The sequence below is a fragment of the Gracilinanus agilis genome, chromosome 2 (genome assembly GCF_016433145.1).
Source record: "Gracilinanus agilis isolate LMUSP501 chromosome 2, AgileGrace, whole genome shotgun sequence".
Classification (NCBI taxonomy): Eukaryota; Metazoa; Chordata; class Mammalia; order Didelphimorphia; family Didelphidae; genus Gracilinanus; species Gracilinanus agilis.
Window position 1 is genome coordinate 581,840,421 of NC_058131.1, and position 26,684 is coordinate 581,867,104.

The 26,684-nt window shown below is 37.7% G+C and overlaps 1 protein-coding gene across 1 annotated transcript in view; it reads left to right on the forward strand.

The window, feature by feature from the left end:
* Nucleotides 1-5,868: 5,868 nt before the first annotated feature.
* The window catches only part of MTMR10 (myotubularin related protein 10), a 75,400-nt gene continuing 54,584 nt past the window's right edge, over nucleotides 5,869-26,684 (forward strand). Inside the window, exons 1-2 of the mRNA XM_044665398.1 lie at nucleotides 5,869-6,075; nucleotides 7,055-7,115. Coding sequence (XP_044521333.1) covers nucleotides 6,007-6,075; nucleotides 7,055-7,115 — 130 coding nt within the window. The 5' untranslated portion in view covers nucleotides 5,869-6,006. The remainder of the gene's footprint in view (nucleotides 6,076-7,054; nucleotides 7,116-26,684) is intronic.

Consider the following 26,684-nt stretch of genomic DNA (forward strand, 5'->3'; position numbering starts at 1 on the left):
CCTGTTGTGGGGTTCCTCCGTTCGTCTGGACTTGTTTTTATGTCCCCTTGAGGAGTTTTGTGTGTTTCGGTCAGGAGAGGTTTAGAGCTGCTTCTTACTCTGCCGCCATCTTAACCCGGAAGCCGACTACTCAAAAATATGTATATTTTTATAACATACTTCAATACTAATGGATCCTTGATCCTATTGGTAAGGTAATTCTCTGAAAAAAGTACCAATTAAGACACATTTTATAATACACCATTGGAAAAAGAGTCTTGTTCAACAAAACTGGAATTAACTATTTTCTATTCTAAAAGATCTGGCTGCAAATCTCAAAGATTACTTGTGCAATGGTCAGCTAAAAAGTTCATACTGGTTGGCATAAGAAGATGTTTTATATATAACTGACAGGAGTAGGCAGCTGCTAGTCACAGAGGAAATTGGTCAATTCCTATAACCAGTTCCCCATGAAGCAACCAGCTGCCTAGCTCAGCCAACCATAAATAGTCATTCTCTCCTCTTCTCCAGAAGAATATTTATGCTAGGCAAATAGGGGGAAATGCTGATTTCATTTATATTATAAACCGTGGAGTTAGAAATGAAAACTTTCATGTAATTTGTCCTATACATTTAAGTACAACAAATTGGTAAAGTTACATACAAGTTTAATTCCTTAAGTGGCTTGCCAGAGTTAATATGAGTTATTAAGAATCCAGTTTTACCATTATTGAGCAGAACCCTGCTTAGTCTGGGTCTTTAAATGGATATTAGAAGTCTTCCCACTTACTTTGATCTAACCAGATAATTCTAATACAGGGGTTCCCGACCCAAAGCCTTCGAACTTGTCTTGAAAATATTTTGATTTCAGTATAATTGGCTTCATCTGTAATACTATGTGTTTAATTTTATGCATAGAAAAACAATAATCTGAGGAGTACATAGGTTTTGCCAGACTTTAAAAGGGATAAATGATACAAAAAATGTTAAGAAGTCCATTTTTAAAGTAAAAAATAGGTAGCAATAGTTACCTAAGCATTCCTTACTTTTGTGTGAAGTGGAAATTGAGGGGACCTTGAAAATTTCAAAGTGCACCCACTTTTCAAAAATATGATTAGGGAAACCATCACTTAAAATATAATGCTTTATTGAGAGAGAGAAATGAGGGGCACTGTCTTAAGTCATTGACCTGAGATCCAAAAATTCACAGAAAAAATCCCTAATTTATAGGAGAAAACTGATACAATCAAGCCTCCCTGAAGGCATTATAAAATTTTTACTATGGTTGTAGACAGAGGTTTTAATCCAGAAATAAAGGACAGGAATATTATTCAAAGAGAGGAAGAGATCAAGGCTGGATTGCCTGGGGAGGCCTATGTTCTCATTCCAGCCATAGGGCTTGACTTCCTCAGAGAAAATCCCAAGACAAAAGGGTCTAAGATGAGGTCAAGTTCTGGAATCCCCCTAAGGCCAGGGTCAGCAAGGTATGGCTCTGGAGCCATATGTGGCTCTTTTGAGGGCCAGATATGGCTCTTTCTGCAGGAGCCATAAAGTCAATTTTTTTTTTCAGGCACTGTTACAGGAGCACACACTGTGAGCACTGTACGGCTCTCACGAAATCACATTTTAAAAAATGTGGCATTTATGGCTCTCACGGCCAAAAAGGTTGCCGACCCCTGCCCTAAGGAAAGGGTCTTGTCCTTACAAGGAGAAGGAGGCTGTGGTGGTGATGGAGTAATCTTGTCTGAAAGGAAGCTTGATGGGGGGGGGGGGCGGGGGTGGAAACCAGATTTACTAACTTAGATATTAATAACTATTACCTTGAGAATAATACACTAATTTCTTACTCCACACACTTACAAAAAAAAAAAAAAAAAAAAAAAAAGAAGAATCTCACCTCTAAGGATTGGTCTTATCATATTATATCCTTTCAAACTGCACCAAAATTCTAGGACATGGCTTTTGGTTTGAATTAGCTACAATGCTTAAGTATATTGTGTGAGATTATAGGAGAAAATACTGATTTAATTTTACAGGCTTTGTTAATTTATAATTTAGTACTGAACACTGTCTTCTCCTTCCTGTGCCTATTCTATTTCTCAGTTCCTTCCTTTGGACATAGTTGGCAATGATCTGTATTTGCATTTGGTACCTGTCTCTAAGAATAACTGGAGTATTCTTCTTTACAAACAGTATGCTCATAATATAAGGCAAATTTAAAACATTTACTAGTCATATCAATATAAGATTCACAACCAAGGTCAGTGGATATGCTATACAATTCTATAATACAAACCATATTTTCTACCCATCTCTTCAAATGCTTCATTATACCCTAGTTATCTTTTCCCCCAGGCATTTCAAGAATTTTTACTGAGAAAACATGTGGAGTCATTTATTTGGCAAACATCTGGGCAGATTACTAGACCCAGAACCAATATACACTATAATTTAGGTGAGAGGTCAGAAAAAGATGGAGATTTGGGAATCATCAGGATAGAAGTGATAGCTAAACTTCTGAGAAAAATCAGAGGTCTGAAAATTGACTTTTGGGGAATGTTCAAAATTAGGAGGAAGAAGAAAAAGTCAGCAAAGAAAATAGACAATGAGAGAGAGATAAGAGAACCCTGAATCAGTCAGTCATAGAATTTAAATTAACAACCATTTATTTATATAAGCACCTATATGTAAATCTTGTTAGGCAAGAGACTAAGAGGAGTCTTAGAGATCTCAACTCCTCCCCTATTACTTCATCACAGAAAGGATGGAGGGCTAATTTTCAGGTGTACAAATCCAACAGCTTCACCCAGTTAAGGAAATGTGGCAGAATAACCCTTTTCTGGTATGTTGAGAAGTTAAACATTAGCAAGCTTATTAGTTCAGCTTCTTCTAGCAGTCTTTGGCTAGAAAAAATACCTTGTCTCAATTGTGTTTTCAGTGGCTTTTCCCCCTATTGTGGACCTTGGTCTGTCTAGCAAGGACAAAGAAGGGTTATGCTTTCAAAGGCTTTAGGCCAGTGATGACAAACCTTTTAGAGATCGAGTGCCCAAACTGCAACCCTCATGCTGCATGCGAGCTACCCCTTTACCCCAGACAGGGGAGGAAGCGCTTCCACTGGGCTTCTTGGGGGGGGTGGGGGGGTGTGCAGTGTGATGTGAGGAAGAGGGGAGCAGTCCTAGGTTCACCTTAGGGAAAATGTTGTTTATAAAGGTTTCCTCCCTGCCTTAATAAAAAAAAAAAAAAAAAAAAAAAAGATCCAAGTTCTTAGATGCTTTGAGGCTTAAGACTAGTTATTTCAACTTGAGATTAGGGAGCTTGAGGAAATGGTTTCATATAGAAATACTAATAATAAATAATACAGTTCACTATTAATTTTCCTTGAGGTGCTGGTATCAAATTCAAATGGAAACATATCCGTGTAGGTTTCATACCAATTTAGAAAAACCACAAATGTTTTCTGGTGCGTTTAGGTGGCTCTGTGGATAAAGTGCCTGGTCTGAAGTTAGGAAGAATTATCTTTCTGAATTCAAATCTGACTTCAGACATTTACTAGCTATGTGACTCTGGACAAGACACTTAACCCTGTTTGCCTCAGTTTCCTTATCTGTAAAATGAGCTAGAGAAGGAAATGACAAACCACTCCAGTTTCATTGTCAAGAAAACTCCAAATGGGATAATGAAGAGCTGGACAGGACTCAACAACAAAATGTACTGTATTTTTATGTACTTCAAACTCCTGAGTTTTGCAGGTCCAGAGTTTGAGACTTTTTGCTCTAAACAATCAAATCTTTAAAAGGATTAATCACAAACAGTTTCAGTGGAACAGGATTAAAAATCTTCACAAAAGTTTGAATAGCTGAGGCCAAAAACTGCACAGAAAGCAAAGATAACTATTTCTGGAGGTCAAATTCCAGGACAAGTTGGTTTTAGAAAAAAGAGGAACTCTGTGACTTCCTGTGAACTTTAAAATTTCAGTTATTACCATTTGTGATATTTGTAGTACTAAATTAGATATTTATAATAACACCATTCAGTATACCATGAAATTCTAAGTGAGTGATTTTATTATTGAAAGTACAAGAATGATCTAGTTATATTGCAATATTTCAGAGAAGGCCCTTTAACATGAAACCCAAAGGCAAAATCTAGTTATTTCTGTTATTATGGAACCATAGAATTTCAGCACTGGAAAGGACTTCACCGGCTGTCTTGTCTAATCCTATTTGCAAGGATATTATTAAGGATACAGGAAAAGAAGTTAGAAGTGTTTTGAGTCTCTTATGCTGCAATTAGAGTCAATTCAGTAAGGAATTTATTTGGTGAATAGTAAAATTCATCAGGGGATAACCAGTTTTGTATTATTTAAACCAGGAGACATCTCTCCTACCTCTAAATCTGTGATCCTATTATTCACTCTACATTCCAACATCTGCTTAAACTCAACAGATACAACATAAGAGAACTCTTTGCCCCTAAACTTGCTCATCCCTCTAAGTTTCTCTGCGCCTGTAGAGGGCACCCCTCTCTCTTCTCAGGTACGCAGATTCTCGAGTCTTCCCGGTCTTCCCCCACACTTGTTCCACTGTCCAAAACTAACATCCCTAGTCTCTACTTGGGAGGATCCAAGTCCCTGGCTCTTCACTGCCCCAGGCCCTGAGTACTTTATCTGCACCCAAGTCATTCCAGTGTACCATCCCCAGTCCCATTGTTTCTTGGAGAAAGCCATAGGTTATGCACACCTGAAACGGGCTTCCTCATCTCTGAACTCTCTGAATCCTTAGTTTCAAGGTCAAGTTCGGGAGTCACCAATGTTTTCTCAGTCCAATAAATCAACAAGCATTACTAATTGCTTCCTAGATTCAGGTACGCTGGGCTTTTCCATGTCTTCAATTACGAAAGCGAACTTCTTGAGAAGGGACTCTTTTTCCCTTAGTACTTTGCGCATAGGGAGAACAGAACAATATTTACGGAGCACCTACAGTGTGCCAGGCACAATGCTAAGGGCTTAATAAATACTTCCCTCATTTATAAATAATTGTTGGCTTGACTGGCAACCAGTGAACTGAGACTGGAGGATTAGGGGTTTGCTTAAGTCAGAGGCCAGCCAGAGCTTCGGAGGCAGAGATAATGATGACCCGTTAAGGGCACTTCTCTGGGCCCAAGGAGAGGTGCTGACCAGCGGGTGTGGCCCGGGACTGGCCAACTTTCCGCTCTAGAGACAGAGTGGCTGTCACCTCATATCTCCCTCGGGCCCCAGGAGGAAATCCAGGGCTTTCAGATCCCTGGTGGAAATAACGAATCCCTAGTCTGATGACTAACAGGCATGAGTCGAGGGAGCTGTCCAAGAGAAGGGCGGGCGGGGAGCGAGAGAGGGAGGCCGGGAGGACCTAGGCATCTAGGGCACCCGCTACCCCCTCCTAAGCTACCTCCAGGGCATCTGGGGCCGTTTGGCCCCAGTGTGCCACCGTAGGAGCCCGTTCCCCGGGTCTCCTTGCTCAACATGGCCGCCGTTCCCCGCGCCTCAGGCGGATGCCCCGACCGCATCGCGGCGGGCCTCGCGCACTGGAGCAAATAGAGGCACCAAGTCGCGTGCCTCGTTCCTCCTCTTGGAGAAGCGGTGCGCGCGCACGCGGGCGTGCCTTCCCACACACCTCCACCTCCACCTCCGCTCGTTTCCCCCGCCAAAACACTCCTCCCGCGGGGTGGGGCGGGGGGGCGGAGGCGGGGGCTGGGAGGTCCCTTCCGGGGGTTGGAAACTCGAGGGGCCGCGTCAGGCCTGGCTCGGCCCCGGAGGCCCCTCCTCCTCTCTGCTCCGGGCACTCCTGTCTCCGCCCGCCCAGCGCTGGGGAGGGGAGGGCGGCCACAGACCCAGACGGCCTGGGCGACTCCTTCGGGAAACTGTGGCCGTGGCTGGGGAGGGAAAGCAACCCTGCCTCCGCCACTGTCCCCCGCCCCAACCGGGGTGGGTCACCCCACCACCCTCTCTGAGGAAGGGTGGAAAGGAAAGAAGCACCCGCGAGGGGCACCATGTTCTCTCTCAAGCCGCCCCGACCCACCTTCAAGTCCTACCTCCTGCCGCCCGCTCCTCCACCTCAGGTAAACATCTTCCCCTCCCCCCAACCCCCTCTACCGTCTGGACCCTCGAGGGGCCAGGACCCCGGGGGCGGGGGATGAAGGGCGCGACCCTCCCTCTACTCCAGTGTGTTGGGCTCGCGTGGGGTGGGGTAGCGAGAGGAGGCTCTCGACTTTTCCCTTTAACTCCGGTGGTTCTGGCTTCCAGTTTCCCAGGTGGGGAGGAGGCTGCCCAAGAGTCCTGCGTCCCACTCGCGGAGAGGTTTCTTCCTGCTGGGAGAGCCTCACCCTACCCCCCACCGCTCCACTCTGGTTGGAGTCCCTTACTCCCCCAAATCACGGACCAAGTCCCGATAGGGGAAACGTTCCCCCACACTCCAGCCAGTCCCGGGGAAACTTTTCAAACTGTCCTGCCCCAGTAATGAGCTTGTCGTCGGCGTCCATAATGCCGCTCCTTCGGGAGCGTGGAAATAGCTGCCCCGACTCTTTCTAAACCCACTCATGTTGCTTCCCTCCCCCTTCCACGGAGCAATCTTAGTTTAATCGGCGGCTCTCCCTAAGTTCTGCTGCTGCTGCTTCAAATCCGAGGTTACCGTGACTAGGGTAAATAATAGGAGGAGGAGGAAGGAAGTTTTGAAGATTTCTTCTGACAGGTTCTTAAAATTTTAAGATCCATGTTAGGAGTTTATAGCTTTTTGAGGGGCGCGTGACACAAACCTCTTTGGCAGTCTGGAGAGTGAAAAGTAGTTATTAAAATATTCTAAAACAAATTTTCATCAGATCCCGGGTTAAGAACCCTTTGTCTTTGAAAATCTCACTAAAAGGTGAAAAAAGTTTAGGATTTATATAAAACATATGGGCCTTAGATATTTGTGATAAATGAATTTACAGAATTTTCCAAAGATTTGCATACTAAAATAAAACTTTTTAATTTTTCATTAGAAATTCTTAAAAACTTTTAAAAAAGAAAATCTTAAATTGAAACTTCCCTAATGTATTTCAGGATGAAGATAGGAGTATTCCTGAACCCAAGATTAAAAAGCTGGACCCAGTGCTTTTGCCAGGTAAACATTAATCAAGGCCTTAACCAGTATTTAGATAAGGCCCTTTGATTTGAATGCTTCTCTAGTGGGCTGTTTTTAGTAGGAGGTAGGTTTAAATTCCAAATTTTTCTAACTTTCTATACACATTAAGTATAATGGCTGATAGAACTTGTCAAAAATAAGAGTAGGCACATAGACTTGGAACTAGAAGGGATGTCAAAGGTCACCAATTACTTTACAGATAAGCAAACTGAAGCCAAGGGAGAATTAAACACAAGTAGTAGTGGCAGAGCTCTGACTTCATATCCAACAAAAGCCATTACAAAAAAAAAAAAATTCTCCTGGAAATAACTATAGTGAAAATAGCCAGAACAGTAGGAATTTAAAGTAACAGATAATCAGAAAATACTAAAGTTGAGCTTTTTAAAAAAAACACTCTGCTGGTGTTTGTGTCAGGTTTTGTAGATAGCAGGGTTTAGTGAAAATGAGATTTTAGAGTGTGGAGTTTATAATTCTGGTTTGCAATTGACTTGCATAAATAAATGTCAGCATTATTTGCAGAGTTTCTCTGGTTTGATTTCATTAAAATAATTGGTAGGATATTGCACCATAAATTATCTAGTCTGATGGCCTCTTTTTTGTAAGGTTGGAGAGGGAGGTTCAGTTTGTTTATTTTACAAAGATGAGGAAACAGGTTATTTTGCCCACTTTCACATCTAGGTGATTGAATCCAGGTCTTCTGACTGCTAGTCTGGTGCTCATTTTACTAAAATAGGTTGCTGCTAAAATTGTTGAATTCTTTATGAAATAATGAGAAAAGGACTTTTGAACTGTTTACTGTATTTGCTGGGGAAAATATTAAAATATGTAGGAAATTATGCTTGGAACTTAAGTTGTGTATGCACAAGTTGTGCATACAGCTTTTGGGATTTCTTATTTTATGCTATTCATTTCAATAATTTAATAGATATTAAGCACTTACTGTATGCAAGACATTTTGCTAAATGTAAAATGTTTCTGTTAAAACTTAAAGGCCTGATAAAGTTCATTAAATAAATATATGGGCTTCAAATTTTATTTGAAAACACATTAACAGAAATACCAGCTAGGTCTTCCAAAGTACTGTATGGTTAATTGCTAACAAAATGAAACTTGGCTATAGATATTTATTTTTTGTTATTGTTTTTCACTTAAGCTGTAACAAGTACTTTCTTTTTCTTGGAGTAAATGTATAAGTAAACTTTGATGCAAATATATGCTCTAATTCAACACATTCATAGCCTTTTCAGCAGAAATACTATTTTAAATGTTAAGCAGTGCTACTTTCAAATGTGTGCCTATGAGCTATCTAAAATTTAGATTCAATATAAAATCGTTAAGACTCCAAATTTGGATTCCTAAAGATATTCATGATTTGTCATATCATTAATAGAGATTATTAGTTTTACTTTGAAAATGTTTTCCATTTAAGCAGTGTTAACTAGAACCTTGTTTTCCTCAATATGAACAATAGTATGACAAAACAATTGAAGATTTTCATTGAGTGGCCATTGCCTCCTCTTTAAAAAATGTAAATTATTTTTAATGTCAAAAAGATTCAAGACATTCTTTACCTTGCAAACAATTACAAGAATCATAATTACAAGATTAAAATTTAATATATATTTTTACTTTAATTTACTAAAATTAAAAACTGCATTTACACTTGTTATTTAGAAAACACTTGTTGACTATCTGCTGTGTTTAAGGCAATTTAATTATACAGAGATGAATAAACCAAGATCCCTGTTCAAAACAAGACCCTTTATGTTTTTCCTTTTTCTTTCTTGGCTCTCTTCCCTCATATTTCATCAGCAAGACTTCAGGGCCACCTAAATAGCAAGACTCTTTCTAGAAGATATTGAACAATAAATACTTCTATTAAGAGAAACTGGCCCTGGCATTTATTGAATCCAGAAACCAAGAAGAAGCTCAGCCATGTCACCTGTGACTTCACATAAGCATGTTATCAAAAAAATAATTGTTGAAACATTAAGAATCATCAATTAAAACAAAAAAGCATTATACAAGCTGCTGAGAATTAAATTAGACAGCATTACAATGATGCTTGGCTTTTAGGAAGTCACCTCCAAGGGGGGGAAATGAATGCACAGATAAGTCCAAAGTATGTAGGTTGTATATGCAAAGGAATTTCCTTGGAGGAGGGGGAGCACTGAGAACTGAAAGGGGAAAAAAAAGGCCTTATGTAGAAGGGCCAGTAGAGCTGAGCCTTGAATGGAGCTTAGAGACAAGGTGAGCAAAGACATGAATTTTCATTTTACAGATGAAGAGACTGAAGCTCAGAAAAGTGAAGTCCCACAGCAATGAAACGGTAGTACCTAGAATTCTGGTCTTTTTACTACAGTTTCAGTCTTTTCTCTACTAAATCTCAGTTGCTTCCCCTAGTATTTTATATGGGCATTGACATTGGCACTTAATTCAGTAAACTCATTCATTTGCCTAAATAATGAACTCCTTAATTAAACTAAAAAATGAAAGATTCATCTAAGTATGTAACATTTACTTTGTTTGGGACCTAATAACTAAATTCAAATTCTTGTAATCTTTTAGTATTAGAGGGAAACTATTAAAAAAGTGATTTGCTGATTGGCTGTTTCATACATAATATTTTGGTGCTTGTCATTTCCTGGCATTATCTCTCCTGCTGAACCCATTTATCACATTTAACAGTATATGTAGCTTTACACACCTATATTCCCACACTGATCTATTGAGAGAAGAGAAATATATTACTTCTCTTTATTGCAAATCAACTGCATCCATGTTGTTTTTGTTACTGTGGTCATTTCATATATGTGTTTCTGTATAATCTCCCTGATTCTGCCTTCTTTGCTTAGTATTAGTTCATGCAAATCTCATGTTTCTCTGAATTCCTTATTTTTTCTGCTTATGGTATAGTAATTAGTACTTTATGTTCATATGCCTCAATTTCCTTAGTCATTCTCTAATGATCAATGCTTAGTTATTTGCTACCAGAAATAGTGCTGTTATGAATATTTTGGTACATATGTACTTCTTTCTGACTTTGGCATCCTAAGGGTACATTTCCCTGTGATGGATCACCAGATCAAAGGTTGGAACAATTTAGTGACTTGTGTCATAATTCCAAATTATTTTACTTAAAGAACTGTTCAAACCAGCCTTAGCTCCTTTAACAGTGTATTAATGTTCCATAGATCATTCAATTTTGTCTATTTCCTTCTGAAATCATTTTTGAGAGTTGTAGGATAAAACCTCAGTTGTTTTGATTGTTGCATCTCTTATTAGAAGAGCTTTTTAAAATATGATTGTTGACCATGGTTCAGGAAGGAGAGAGGACAAAAACTTGTAGACATAACAATATATCATGAATACTTTCTTAAAGAAAAGAATTGGTAAGCACTAAATAATATCACAAAAAATGAAATTTCCTGTATTTTAACAAACAAAAAGACTTACTGAGATTTGAGTCATTACTGAATCAGCTGTCTACTTATCTCAAACAATCATATTGCAATAAAGATCATAATTGGTAAAAAGTTAGAAAAAGGAATAATTTTGAGATAAAGATATAGCTTATAGTTGCAACAGTTCAATCCTGAAGTACTTAAATAAATAATTGAGGATGAAAATGGTTAATAGGCAACAGAATGCCCTCAACACCAGTAATTTTAATTTTGTATAGAAGTTTAGTTTTAATCAATTGTTATAACTAGGGAACTAGGGGGCAGCTGGGTAGCTCAATGGATTGAGAGTCAGGTCTAGAGACCGGAGGTCCTAGATTCAAATCCGGCCTCAGACACTTCTCAGCTGTGTGACCCTGGGCAAGTCACTTGACCCCCATTGCCCACCCTTACCACTCTTCCACCAAGGAGCCAATACACAGAAGTTAAGGGTTTAAAGAAAAATAGGGAACTAAAAAAGACTAAAGACCTAAAAAAAGTTCTTCAGCAATCATTTTACATACTTGCCAACTTTGGAGAGATGATTGCCAAAGGGCTATAGTAATTAAAACATAAATTTGTAAAATCTTATAAAGGATGATGGAATATGAATGGTATTGCCTTGTAAAGCAAAGGAAGGGGAAGGGGGAGCAGGTGAGTTTAAAATCAATTAATAGAATTTTTCTAGGATTTCACTAAACACAGTCATCTTGAGGACATTTAATTATGACAATGGAAGCAGGACAAGAAGTATAAAACTGGAAATGATCTGTAAGGATTTTTCTAACAAATTGGATAGTAGTCTCTTCACTTGGATTCTAACATGACAGTCTTGGGGGGTGGGGGGGGGGTAAAAATTTCATTAAAGAGAACAAAGATGGGAAAAGCAGCCAGATTGGACCTGACAGTGTTGTGAAGATGTTGACAGGAAGACACAAAGAATTTTTTTTTTTTAAATTTTAAACCCTTAACTTCTGTGTATTGACTTATAGGTGGAAGAGTGGTAAGGGTAGGCAATGGGGGTCAAGTGACTTGCCCAGGGTCACACAGCTGGAAGTGTCTGAGGCCGGATTTGAACCTAGGACCTCTTGTCTCTAGGCCTGGCTCTCAATCCACTGAGCTATCCAGCTGCCCCCTGAAACAAAGAATTTTAAGGTAAAATCTAACTTCATTAATCCTGACCACTACCAAAGCTTATTCTTTCATCTATACAAAATCTTAGACATTCATCTTGCTGTCAATGACATCTGAAGGTGTAATTGACTTTCTACAATAGACCACAACTTTTCTATTTTGCAGTTTTTGCAGGAAGATGAAGAGACTAGATTATACTGTGTTTTATTGTTTGATTATGAAAAAAATTAGTAAACACCATTGTAAAGGCTCTTTTTCATCCACATATCATTCACACATCCTTGAAATTTATAACAACAGAAGTAACCCTGTTCAGTGACTCATTGATCACAAATATCAGGTATACAAGAGGGAGATGTGTATTTCCTGTGCCATTTGCCACTGTGATGGAAAAGATGAAGCACAAAATGATCCTAAATAGTGATATTGTATGATTGTGGGAGATAGAATGCAAAAAGTCTCTGAGGAATTGAAAATGAATATCACATAGAAGGTAATAGAGATGTATATGATATAGCAGGGATAGATAGGTACATGGAAACAGGCTATATCATATGACTAATTAGGAACTTTGGAGAACAGGAGTAAATGTCAGGAAGAAAATGTGTTATAGAGGAAGAGAAAATAGTCTAGTAATGTGGTAAAGGCAAGAGATGACAAATGGACGGACATATCCAGTGCTCCATTAGTGTCCCCTCTATGTGAGAAAAAAGCACGGAAGACCTCTTTACATATTGGGTGAGGCCTGCTGTGGCAAACTTTTTGGGAGGACATGGAAAAATTATACAATACAAAACAGACATCTGTATCATTGGAACTTGCCTTCTATGAATTCCCAAATTAAGTATTCAAGTTGATCATTTACATTTCTTTTGAATTCTTTTTTTTCCATGTCCAGTGCTAACTAGATTGTTGTGTAAATTCACAAGCTTATATTATTTGCTACTTTAACTGACTCTCCCATCCACCTTCTCCCTTACCAATCTCCCCAAGAATGCCCATCAGAATTCATAATAAGAAAAGTTGTGTTACTTCATTCTGGCAAATTTTTTTTAGGTTTCAGAATACCAGTGATAGTGATTCACAGTATAAGCTAAACAGAAATTCATTTCCATAATTATAGATGTCATTCTAAAAGAGGACACCTTGAGTATCCTTTTCATCCAGAATTTTGGTCTATACTTGGAAAAGAACTGTTCTGTGTTTTAGTTGATTCAGTGAATTTAAGTAATTTTTACCCTTTTTAAAGTATAATTAAAACTCGTCATCATTCTTTGAGCATCCATCCTAGAAAAGTCTTTCGAAAGAAAAGCTTGGTCTTTTTTTTTTCTTACCTCTTTCACTTTTGAAGCCTTTTATAATTTTCCCATTAGTACTGGAGATATTGCATCTTTATAGAATATTTAGGCTATAGATTGTTTATTTGAAATTATATTTGTGAACAGTTGCATGTTTCTCATGAACCTTTTAACTTGATTTCTTCCACATGAATAAGAAAACTAGTAGCTAAGATTTCATAACTTTATTTTGTATTTTTAACAGTAAAGAAACATTTCCAAGAGTGCACTTTGCAACCACATCAGCTACCTCCTCTGGCAGTGTTAAGTCCTGACCCTGATGTATATCATTGAAACACTTATTTTCTCATTTATAAATAAGATTTTTTGCATGATAGGGATAGGAGTAGACCTTTGGTTTATATTGATATAGAAAACTCCAAGGTGAGAAATGCTTTCCATTAATGCTGGTTACCACCACCTCTGCTGCTTAGCCATTATTTATTGTTCAGTCATTTTCAGTAATGCTCAACTCTGACCCTATTTGGAGTTTTCTTGGCAAAGATACTGGAGTGGTTTGCCATTTCCTTCTGTAGTTCTTTTTACAGTTGAGGAAACTGAGGCTAACAGGATTAAATGATTGATGTAGTGTCACACAGCTAGGAAATGTCTGAAACCAGAATTGAATCTACAAAGATGAGTTTTTCTGACTCCAGGCCTGGCACTCTATCTATTGTACCACCTGATTTTAGAGAGTTGCTTAAAAGGAAGAGGTTAAATGACTTGTATGGTCTCATAATATGTGTCACAGGTATATGACTTTTTCCTAAACTAGGTTCCAACCCTGAGTAGTTCCTTAAAAGCAAGTGTGAACATAATAGATATCAGGTTTTGTATTTGTTGAATACATGATAGAGGAAATTCTTTAGGCATGAGTAAAACTCTAAAATTTTGTGACAAGAACATTGAGAAAGTGATAATGCTATCTTGAGAGGAAATATATATATATATATATATTAGGAATGTAATATGCAAGGCATAGGTTGATGTATCTTCCAGAGTTTAGGAGTGAGTTTCATTAAATTCAGGGAAAATATAGTTGGGATCTCATCATTCATCATCTGAGACTAAAAAAAAAGTCAGATCAGGAGATCAGGAGGATTGGGAGACTATGGAGATAAAATTTTGATGAAACAAATTAGAAATTATTTCATTGAAGTGATGCTGTAGGTAGCCAAGTCAAATATACCACAGCCTCCAAAGAATTAAAATTAAAGGTCACACAAAGGGCAGTGGGAAGATATGTTATGACTTGATTTTTATTTTTTTGTCTGAACCTATGATAATCTGTATGGGATGCTTCTGGTTTTGAAATTTCCTTTTCCACTATTATAGATCCTTGTAACTTGTAGTCTAGTATGTATCTGAGATGAGTCTAAATCCATGGTTTTATGATTTAAGTCTAGCCCTCTGTGTATGAGTATGCCACAAAGTATTAGCAATGACCATTTGTAAGGAAAAACTATACATGAACTGGAAAGGGAGGTGGGCCAACCATTCTGTTGCCACTTCTATACTGTCAAGAGATGTAGGGGAAGGCCTCTAGTTTGTTAGGTGGATTATCAGTTGGAAATTTATGGGAGGATCTAGAGATAAGAGTTTTTTACAAGATAGGGAGATGTGGATGACTTGTGCGCTGTTTCACTGGAGAAAGTTCTTATATATCAGAGGTCAGATATGCTGAAATATCAAGGGTCCAAAGGAAGATGGCTCTAACGAGGTTGACTGGCTTCTCAACTTGATGGGAATATGAAAAACTGAGAACAAAAGAGTTGCACCACCTATGAGACTTACTATGAAGGATAAAGCCTGAAACCAGCTACTTCTGAATTTTAAAAAATTGAAATTTAAAAAGTTAAAATATACAGGCCAAACAAAGAATAACTTGTTATTTACATAGCGCTTTACACTGAAACACTTCATATATATTGCTTCATTTGAATTTTACAGCTATCCACTTAGTTAGGTACTAATCAATATTTTTCCCATTTACAAATGATAAACAGGTTAAGTTGCAGGATAGAAAAGGTAAAATTGTTATTTTTATATTTTTCTTTTTTAAAAAATATTTTACAGATGCCTTTTATATCACATATATACTTACACCTTACTCCATGAACCTTTCCTTTTAACAAAGGAAAAAACCAGAGCTCATTATTATCTTCCTTTCTATCTTTAACAGTTAAGGCAGTGACTGGCACTATTTTAATATTTGTTGACTAGCTCATAAAAGAGAATAATATAACCTGGATGACTGTATATCCAGGAAAATATTTCAGAGGCCTTTTGGTCTAACTTCACTTTTCAGTATATCTTATCTTTGATATATGCACTGATATATCACATATGTATACTACATCCCACTCCATGAACTTTTCCTTTTAACAACAACAAATCGTATATATTAAGCAAAAGGTCAATTTTGTTATATCTGCTTTCTTGACCAGATAGACTGCTTTGCACAGTGGGAAGTTGATAAAACAGAAGTGATTAATAGGAATTTGAAATCTAAGATAATGGGTAGGGGATGAGAGAGCCTAGCTACCTTAAATGAGTAGTAGTTACCTAGCTTTGATGAATTACATCCTAGAATACTAAAGCTGTTTGTATATATGATCCCTGAACTACTGTCAGTGACTGCTGAAGAATCATGGAGAATGAAGTTGTCATGTGACTGGAGGTAGACAGGAGCTCCCTGGGATTCTTGGTTAAATTGCTCTGAGCATCAGAAACCATCTCATTTAGCCTCCATGCTAGGTGTAGAGATGGCAGATCCTGGGTTCTAATATGGCCTTAGGCACTGCCTAATTATGTGACCCTGGACAGTTCATTTAACCCCCATTGCCTAGATCTTGCCACTCCTCTGCCTTGGTTTGAAAGGATTCTCAGACTGCTTCCAGCCTTCCCTGCTAATAAGCTGCCATCTTAGCTCCACCCCTTCACTCTTCTGCCTTGGGATCAATACACAGTTTTGGTCCTAAGATGAAAGGTAAGTTTTTTAAAAAAGAAATTTTTTTTTTCAAATTCTAAACCCATGAGTTTTGACTTTGATTCCTGACAGAATTACAGAAAATACTAATAAAAGGAAACTCAGGTATAAGAAAAATAGCTGCTTGAATGCATGGGTTGAGGCGGACATGATCTGGGATGTAGACTCAAAACTACCACACCAATGCAACTATCAACAATTTGGAAATAGGTCTTGATCAATGACACATGTTAAAACCAGTGGAAATGTGCGTCGACCATGGGTGGGGGGAGAGCAGGGGGGTGAAGGGGAAAGTAGGGGCATGAAGCATGTAACCATGTTAAAAATGAATATTAATAAATGTTTAAAAAAAAGAAAAAATAAAAGCTATAACAAAACATTTTAAAAAAAAAGGCAACTTAGGAAAACTTAGAAAAGGAAAGCATGATCTCTATCAGCCAATATAGGTTTATGAAGAACAGTAAACGCTATAATAAACATTTCTTTTTTGCCAAGGTTACCTAAGTTAAATAAACATGCCTGGAGTACAGCAAGGTATTTGGCAAAATCTTTTTTCCTTATGTAGCCATTCTGTGTTCCTCAATGTAAAGCTCTCAGACTTTATACTCCACCTCATGTTAGGAGACTTTCAGTATATTCCCTCAAATAGCCTAAATTCTCATTTTCTCAGTACATCAATAATTACCATGGCCCACTTCACTATACACTACTAGATACAGAAATGATGATACTCTTGGTCTTACACAAGTGTTGTACTTAATGTTCATGAACTCTGAAATTCCTTTACTTGGTCATAGCCACTTAGCATTCCATCTTTCCCTCTGCCTTACAGCACCCAATCATATTCTTTGTCCTTACTATTTCTACTAAACCGTCCATCCTACATTTCTTTCCCAGTTGATCACTGCTGCATTGGCTGGTTCCTCCCCCTCTTCCTCCCAACCTGACCTCTTTGTAAATCAGTTTTACTCTTTACTATCCTCTTTGCTTTATATATCTTATAGTATATAGTTCTTTAAATGTTTCCTCCATTAGATTGGGAACTCCTCAAAGGCAGAGACCATATTATTACATTTCTTTATATCTCCAGCACTTAGGACACTGGCTGGCATTTAATTAATACTTGTTGACTAACTCATAAAAGAGAGCAATATAGCTTGGATGACCATAGCTCTAGAATGTGGAGGGATTTCAGAGGTGTGTGAAGTGAGAAATTAATGTGTTATTCTCAAGTTATTAAAAGTTATTAATATCTAAAGGTTGGCATGGCCTCTTCCCCTTCCCCTCATTCCCCCCTTCCCAATTCCTACAAAAGTTTTACCACTCTGGGTCTTAGATCCTGAAGTACTGAGACCAAATCTAAGTATCAATCTTGAGTACCCTTTTGTCTTAGAAGTCTCTCCTATTGTATCTTTGTATTTGGATTATTTGAAGCTTCTAATAGAACCTTAAGCCCAATGGCTAGAATGATACTCTCATCAGCCTCTCCTAGATAATCCAGTCTAGAACCACTCCCTTCTGTTATCTGTCTCCAACTTCCTGGTCATTTCTTTAAAATATTGATTTACTTTTTGAAGATGTTAATTAATTAGCTTGAATGTTAATTGTAAAGCTGTTCAATATTGTCTCCAACTATTGTAAAATGTTATAATCCCTTCTAGGAGACTTTACATCAGGATTCTCCTATAAAAAGGGAATTTTTCTGTGAATTACTGGGCATTTGTCTCCTCTGTAACCCCTGGAGGCATCTGTTTTGGGTCCTTAACCTGAGACAGTGCCCCTCCCCCACCTCTCAATAAAGCCTTATATTTTAAATGATTGATTTCCATGGTCATATAAATTTTAATAAGTGGTAAAAGAGGGTGAACTTTGAAATTTCCAAGGTCCCCTCAATTACTACTCCACACAGGGGCCATTTGGTCCAACTTCCTTACTCTTCAGATAAGGAAACTAAGGCCCAGGAAGGTTAAGTGATTTATTTGCCCATATCTGCCACACAAGCAGATAATCAGAGGCAGAAATTAAACATGTCAGAAACCTTTTCCTACTTCTAACATCTGTTGTAGAACTTGTCTTTGTTGTCTTATTTTATGCTGAGGGTGGAGGAAGGCAATGGAGGCACCAGATTATAGATTTAGAATAGGCATATAAATAGTTTAACTCTAGAAGTTCTGTGATCATCAATGTTTAATCATTTTTCAGTCAGGTATAACTCCTTATGACCCCTTTTGGGATTTTCTTGGCAAAGATCTTAGAGTAGTTGGCCATTCCTTCTCCAACTCATTTTACAGATGAGGAAACTGAAGCAACTAGGATTAAATGACTTATCCAGGGTCACACAGCTAAGGTCTTCTTGACTGCAAGACTGGTGTTGTATCCACTGAGCTATCTAGCTTCTCCAACAGGAGCTCCACTTTAGGTCTCACCAATGTTTACTGTTTTGGTTAGTATTACTTCCCTCACACATCCACCAAACTAGTCAAGATGATATGCAGCTATACTCTGGGCCTTTGCCCAGTTGATCTCACCATGTCTGAAATGTGTTCTCCTTTATCATCTCCTTAGAAATCCCTAGTTTCCTTCAAAACACCTACTTAAGCATGACCTCCAATTATTAAAACATTCTTTTCTTGAAATTAGTTTTAATTTACTTACCTGTGTGTGCTTTTTGTCCCCCAAATAAGCTACTATCTTAGAAGAAGATAGGGGTTATTTTGTTTATATCTCCAGTGATTAGCAAATTGCTTAATAAATTATTTTGGAATTGAATATGACATAGTACAAACAAAGTAGAACTGTTCTCCCACTAGAATGAAAGCTCTTTGAAGACAAGATTTTCTTATCTAATAGAATTACAACTGAGAGCCTTATGTATAGTAATCACTTATCTAATTATGGAATCAAATTGAATTGAATTTGAATGATTTTTTTTAATGGAAAGGGCTGCTTCAGTAGGAATAGTTTCTTATGACAGGTTATGACAAGTAGTCTGCATAACTAGTCACTCATGCGCTATATAATAAAGGAGAGTCCTGCTTTAGATGCAGATTAGACCAGATGATCTGTGATGCCCCTTCAGCTGATACTAACTATAGTATATTCAATTTTGGCAAATATATCTTGGGTTGATAGTGTTTAATTTTTAAAAATCTTGTTTGGAAACACTTTTCCATACATAATTTTTTTTAATGAATTTCTACCACCACCATCTTCAAGCTTTTTAACTTGCTTCAGACAGAAGCCTCCCTTCTACACCTGTTTTCCTTATTGGAAGGTACGTCGTGAACTGTATTTGGCAGTGGGGCTGAAGCTGAATGTATTTCATTAAAGTAATCCTTTATCCCAAGTCCTAGTAAGTCTAGGAGAGTTTATTATTATAGGAGTAACTGGTTTCTTGGCTAAGGCAAGTTGCTTTTAAATGGAAATTATTGTAAATATTTTTCACTTTGGAATCCTTTAGAAACCATTTAAAAATAGTTAATAGCATATTTATACAAAGTGTTATTTTTGAATAAGTTTCTTAGTTCTTTTGCTACCATTTGCACACCAGTCTTTTAACCACAAGAATCTTAAAAAGCAAGCACATGACTTCATTTCTAACATAAAAAAGAGCAATTAGGCCAATTTTGTGCTTTTATATATCTCTCCACCCACTTTAAAAAATATTTTATTCCAATATCTTTGGAAGACATTTTTACGCAAAATCATTGTAAGACATTAAGACCTGTAATGATTCAGCAGCCTTCAAGTCCATATTTTAAAAATTAAGTTAAACATAAATTTAGATGTAATTGAATATTTCCATACATTGTTATCTAAGATAACAAATGTCCCCCTTTAAAAAATGAAGACAATGAAATACACTTGAGAATTTTAGAAGCCTTGTTGGGTATAGTGAAAAGAGTGCTAGACTTCACTGTCAGAGAGGCCTGGGTTGAGATTTCAGTTCAGACATGTATTAGTTCTCTGACCACAATAAATCATTCTCTCTTTTAGCTCCTGATCTGTAAAATGGGTATACAGTGATCCCTCCTTATCTATCACAGGAGTTACTTCCAAAGGAACCCCCCCCCCCCCAACCCCTGTAAAAATCCACAAAGTAGCGCCATTATATTTATTTTATTATTTATATGTATTTTAAGGCTTTATAAACCCTTCACACTCTCCTATAAACCTTTTCCACACTCTTATTATAGATATATTTTTATTTCAAAAAGTCCACGATACAGTGCCCCCCCCCCCATAAGTGAACTGTGATATAGTGCGGGATGACTGTAATATTTGTAGTATCTATTGCTGGTATCCTCAATTTTTGTCAGAACAAAGTGAGAAAGGCCCCTAAAACAATAGATCTACCCCTTGTGATAAATTTATGAAAGGAAACATGGGGTTACATCTACTTTGATGAATTTTGGGGAAGTCGTATCCTTATGAATGAAATAACAGATCAGACTCAGTATCAAGTACCTATCAAAGGGCTTTTGTGAAGATTAAATGAGATAATGTACATACAATGCTTTGTAAAGTTTAAGGCACTATATAAATATCAGATACTATAATTCTAAGCATATACTTATACCCAGAAGATTTTAATTAAGATGATTTTGGTTTGCCTGGAAAGTCCCATTTTCATTGCTTTTATAGTGAATATGTAGCTAAGTAATTTTGATTAGATCACCAGATGTTTAGATTTAGTTGTTTTGAAATAAACAAGTTGACAACAGTTACATATGATAGATAGGTTGTTATTGGAGGGAGTTTCTAGGTTGCGATTACATATCTATTTGAGCCATTATACTGGCCATTATAGAAACCTTAGCTTACCAGACCAATAAAGAGATATCCAGATCTTATCCAAGTAGCACTCATTTTATAAATAGAAACTTAAGTCTGAGGGGAAAACTTAGGGTATGTGAAAATAAAAACCTCTTTATTGATATGATTCTTTCTCAGAGTTGTGGCAAGAATTTGAGTTTTAAGTGGTTTTTTTTCCCTATGTGATTAATTTTCCCCACTCTGATATCTTAGATGTATGTTGTGTAACATTTACATTATGATTAGAAGCAAATTTACTTGAATGTGAATTTTATGCAGAAAAAAATTTTTGACAGTTGTTTTTGACATTTTCTGATTTCAGATTATCTCCCTCCCTCCTGCTCCACCCCAAGGTGGTAAATAGTCTGGTATAGGTTATATCAGTACTTTTATGTAGCATATATTTTCATATTCCCCATTTTGTGACTAAAAACATATTACATATACAGTTTAAAGAATTTGTGAAGAAAATAAAGTAAAAAATAAAGATGTGTTTTGATCTACAGTTAGATTCCAACAGTTCCTTCTTTGGCTGTGATGTTTTTTGAGTCCCTTGGGATTAACTTGGAATCTCTTTTGCTGATAATAGTGTATCCTTCACAGTACAATGTTTCTGCTATGTATGAGTTGTTCTCTTGGTTCTGCTCACTTCACTTTGTATCAGTTCATATATGTCTTTCCAGGTTTTGTTTTTAACTCATCCTGGTCATCATTTCTTATAGTTTTCTATTATAATCATATGCCACAGTTTGTCCATTTCCCTAATCGTTGGACACCTCCTCATTTTCCAGTTCTTTGCCACCTCAAAAAGAACTGCTAAAAATGTTTCTGTACAAGTTTTTCCCCTTATCTCTGACCTCTTTGGGATACAGATCCAATAGTAAAATTGCTGAGTTCAAGAGTCATAATTTTATGTCCTTGGCCTTTGGCCATGGTTCTATATTGCTTTTCAGAATGGTTATATATCAGTTCATACTTCTACCAGCTGTGAGCTATTCATTCTTTCTGTTAAATTGTAAATGAAACATCAGTTGCCCAGAATTTTACTTTGGTTTATAGGATTTCTTCATATATGTAAAAATATTAAGATTTACTAGTCAACTGAAAGTTGATTTTACTTTTATAGATGTGTAATGGTGTAATTCAGATCTTTTTTGTCACTGAATTATACTTAAGACTCTTCAACTCTATTTCTCTTCATCTGATTTTTCCTCTGGTCAAAAATGATCCTCTTGGGGGCAGCTGGGTAGCTCAATGGATTGAGAGTCAGGCCTAGAGACCGGAGGTACTAGGTTCAAATATGGCCTCAGACACTTCCCAGCTGTGTGACCCTGGGCAAGTCACTTGACCTCCATTGCCCACCCTTACCACTCTTCCACCAAGGAGCCAATACACAGAAGTTAAGGGTTTAAAAAAAAAAAAAAGATCCTCTTCTTGCCAAATCCAGTAGTAGTTTTCTTTTTCTTTATTCTTGAACTCTTTGGTGTACTGATGTTTTATCTGCTCCATCTTGAAAACAATTTCTCCATTTATAATTGACACTAAACTTATTCCTTATTTTTCTCCCTCTTTAAGCATTCCTTTTTTGTTTTCCTTAATGGCTACTCATTTCTCTCTTCTCTGTTCTTCACATTGGGGGACATTCTTTAGTACTCTTAGGTTTTTTCCTGCCTATACACACACTCTTCCTTCCTTCCTTCCTTTCCTTTCCTTTCCTTTCCTTTTCTTTTCTTTTCTTTTCTTTTCTTTTCTTTTCTTTTCTTTTCTTTTCTTTTCTTTTCTTTTCTCTCTCTCTCTCTCTCTCTCTCTCTCTCTCTCTCTCTCTCTCTCTTTCTTTCCATATATTCCTGTGGTTTTTACTCAGATCTTTTTGCTGACAACTCCTAAAAACACTTCTAGTTTCAGACTTTCCATCGAACTTTAGGCCAGTTATCTCCTTTTGGCCACTGTAAATTTTCATTGAGATGTTCCACTATCATCTCAGTATCAGTATAAATAGAACTAGTCTTCCTATTTTCTCTACTGCCCTGCAAAAGGAATTGCCCTCCTGGCTTCTTTGTTTTTTTTTTGAGTGCATCACCATTCTCAGGCTCAGAATCTTGAATTCAGTATAATATTAAGCCCTTTCTCTGTGGGGAAAAATAAAGATAGGAGGACAATTCCTGACCTTCAAGTCGCTTATAGTTTCATGATTTGTACGCAAAAAAAGTTTAATGTGAGAAAGAGTATGATGGAGGCAAAGGAAAACGCTACATATCATGCTCCATGAAAATGAGGATGGAGAAGTGCACTGTCATTTGCAGAGAAAAGGGAATGCTTTATGTAAGAAATAGCACTTGAACTCTGCCTTGAAGGAAATGGAGGCTCTTTTTCAAATACTTTTTAAATACATCTTCTCATTATACCCATAGTCAAATTTAAATTTCTTTACTTGGCTTTTAAAATTCTTTTTTTTTTTTTTTTAATTTTTTATTAACCCTTGTACTTCGGTGTATTGTCTCATAGGTGGAAGATTGGTAAGGGTGGGCAATGGGAGTCAAGTGACTTGCCCAGGGTCACACAGCTGGGAAGTGGCTGAGGCCGGGTTTGAACCTAGGACCTCCCGTCTCTAGGCCTGACTCTCACTCCACTGAGCTACCCAACTGCCCCTTTTAAAATTCTTAATAACTTGGCCCTGCAAAGGTGGAAAGAGGCTATAATGCCCCACCACCTGCATTTGGGTATGGTCCAGGACCTCCCATCTCTAGACCTGGCTATCCACTAAGCCACTTAGCTGCCCCCAAATAGCTTTTTAGTTATATTTGGGGGGGGGGGGGTGGCGGCTGGGTAGCTCAGTGGATTGAGAGCCAGGCCTAGAGATGGAAGGTCCTAGGTTCTAATCTGGTCTCAGACACTTCCCAGCTATGTGACCCTGGGCAAGTCACTTTCCCCCCATTACCTACCCATACCACTCTTCTGCCTTAGAGCCAATACATAGTATTGGCTCCAAGACAGAAGGTAAGGGTTTAAAAAAAAATTATTTATATTTTTTGGATTCTCCCTTTCTGAGAGCTGTTATTTACTATCAATGCCCATCTCTAACAAATGCCCTCCCCTTCATATTCACCACCTGACCCCTAGCTCCCTATTCTGCTTCTAGGTTGTTGTGGATGAGAAAACAGATAATTTATTAGAAATACTGTAGCAAACAATATTTAAAAGAATGTTCAAAATCACTAATTATAAGAAATGTAATACAGTACATTTATTAGCTGCCTATTATGTGGCAGATACTATATGCTCAGTGCTAGGGATACAAATAAGACAAAAGAAAGTATCTGGCCTCAAGGTGCTTGCAGTCTAATAGGGAAAGACAGAACATAAAGAGAAGCTGAAGTAGGGTGGTTACCCTGCATGGAGGCTTGATGATGGTGAATTTGAAGCCAAACAGTTCAGCTAATGGGAAATAAAGAATTGGCTGGGCTTTGGAGCTCCCTTTAAAAGAAAGAAGCCTTTGAGAGAAGCAAATAATATATTGCAAAAAAAAAATTACTAAAATATCACTATCCTTTGACATGGTGATTCTACTTCTGGGTTTAAACTCCAAGGAGGAGGTCATGGATAGGAAGAAAGTCCCCATATACACTAAAAATGTAATAATACTTGTCATAGTAAAGAACTGAAACAAAATGGATGCTTGTTGATTGGGGAATGACTAAACAAATTCTGCTGCATGAATGAAATATTACTGTACCGTAAGAAATGACTATGAGAATGCAAAGAAATATTGAAAATATTTGTATAAATTGGTGCAAAGTAAAGTAAGCAGATAATGTAGATAGAAAGAGCCACCACAAAATAATCAAAAGTGAATTTCACAAAATTACAAAGAAATAGAATGATTCCAAAGAAGTAATATGAGAATATTTCTACCCTCTATCGCTCACATCTTTGCACACATGAGATGTCCATATATAGGGTATGATACACACTTTCAAATGTCTTCATCAGTTCTTTTGATTTTTTTTTCCTTTGAAAAATATTTGTTAAATGGGATGACTCTTGGAGAAGGGAGAAGGAAGAAATTGGGGAAATTTTGATGGTTTAAAAATTATCATTGGAAATATATATTTTAAATTTTGTGTGAGAAAAAACAGCCTCTGCAATTTAGAGGAGTTTCATTGCATTGCCTTTTTTTTCCTTACATTTATTTGATCATGTGAAAGCCCTCTTGCTTCCATCATGGTTTGTGACCATTTGTAGCATCATTTGTTGAAATCCTGGATTTGACGCCAGGAGTTGAATTCATGGCTTGAATTTCAGTTCTGACCCTTTCTCTGTGAGCTTTGCCTCTTATAAAATGTCAATAGACAATAAACATTTATTAAGTAATTACTAAATCAGTCACTATGCTAAGTGCTGAAAATACAAAGAAAGACATAAGATAGGCCTAGCCCTCAAGGAGCTCATAATCTAATGGGGGAAGACAACACATTAAATAATAAAAGATAACAATGGAGATAATAATTGTACTACCTATCTTGCAGGAATGGTGTGGGGTTGTTAGGTTTGTATTTCAAGAATACCAAATTTGGTAATTGTGTAATAGGTGGATCAAAAGCAGGGGAACCAAAACAGATTGAGTTCCGGGTTAAGATGGCGGCAGAGTAAGAAGCAGCTCTTAACCTCTCCTGACCGAAACATACAAAACTCCTCAAGGGGACATAAAAACAAGTCCAGACAAACGGAGGAACCCCACAACAGGGCACAGCGTGGAAGGTACGTGGAATCGAGACATTTCCAAGCTAAAAAGGGCTCTCACTCACTCAATCGCGAGCTGAGCAACCGCCCCACCCCCACCCCCTCCACACTCACCTATAGCTCCGAACCCAGCTAAAAAGAAATAGAACAAGTTTGGGGCACCCATCGAGTCATCAGCAGCTCCGGGACCTGTTCCTAACAGCAGCAAGACTTAGGACCCCATTAAGTCAAAAAAAAGCACGCGAAATCTGAGCGCGCGCGCGCCAGAGCAGGACGCTGGGCGCAGAGAGCCGGCTGAGTAGAGGCGTGGGTGGAGGCAGAACTAAGCCTAAGTGGGGAACCAGTGCAGACGGGTATACGACTGTGGAAACAGCGCCCTGAGACTTGTAAAGAAACCTCCAGCAGAGGATCAAGCAAGAGGGCCCACCAGGGGGCTTGACCTTGGAAAAAACCAGAATTCAGACCTCAGGAGCCAATAGATTGGGAACAGACACTGAGCCCGAGGATAAAGCTGAGAAGCTGCTGGGCTAATGATGGCTACTCAGCATCAGGAGGTTCAGAAGAGAAAGAATAATAACAAAAAGAAGAAGTCTTTAACACTCGACAGCTTTTACACAGAGAAAATCCAGACAACCGAGCAAACAGAGGAGGAGAACAAACAAGCATCCGGACCCTCCTCAAATAAGGAAAACTCCTCACAAGCTATGGAAGAGTTCAAAACTGAGATTCTGAGGAAAATGGAAGAGATCTGGCAAGAAAATAACAGTTTAAAAGGTAGAATCTTGCAATTGGAAAGTGAGGCTCAGAAATCAAATGAACTGATAAGCAAATTGAACACCAGAAATGACAAGATTGAAAAGGAATACCAAAAGATTATAGCCGAAAACCAAAAGATTATAGCCGATAACCAGTCCCTAAAGGCTAGAGTCGAGCAATTAGAAACCAATGATCTCTCAAGACAACAAGAACAAATAAAACAAAGTCAAAAGACTGAAAAAATAGAAGGAAATATGAAATATCTCAATGAGAGAGTGACAGACCAAGAAAACCGGTCTAGAAGAGACAATTTGAGAATAATTGGTCTTCCAGAAAA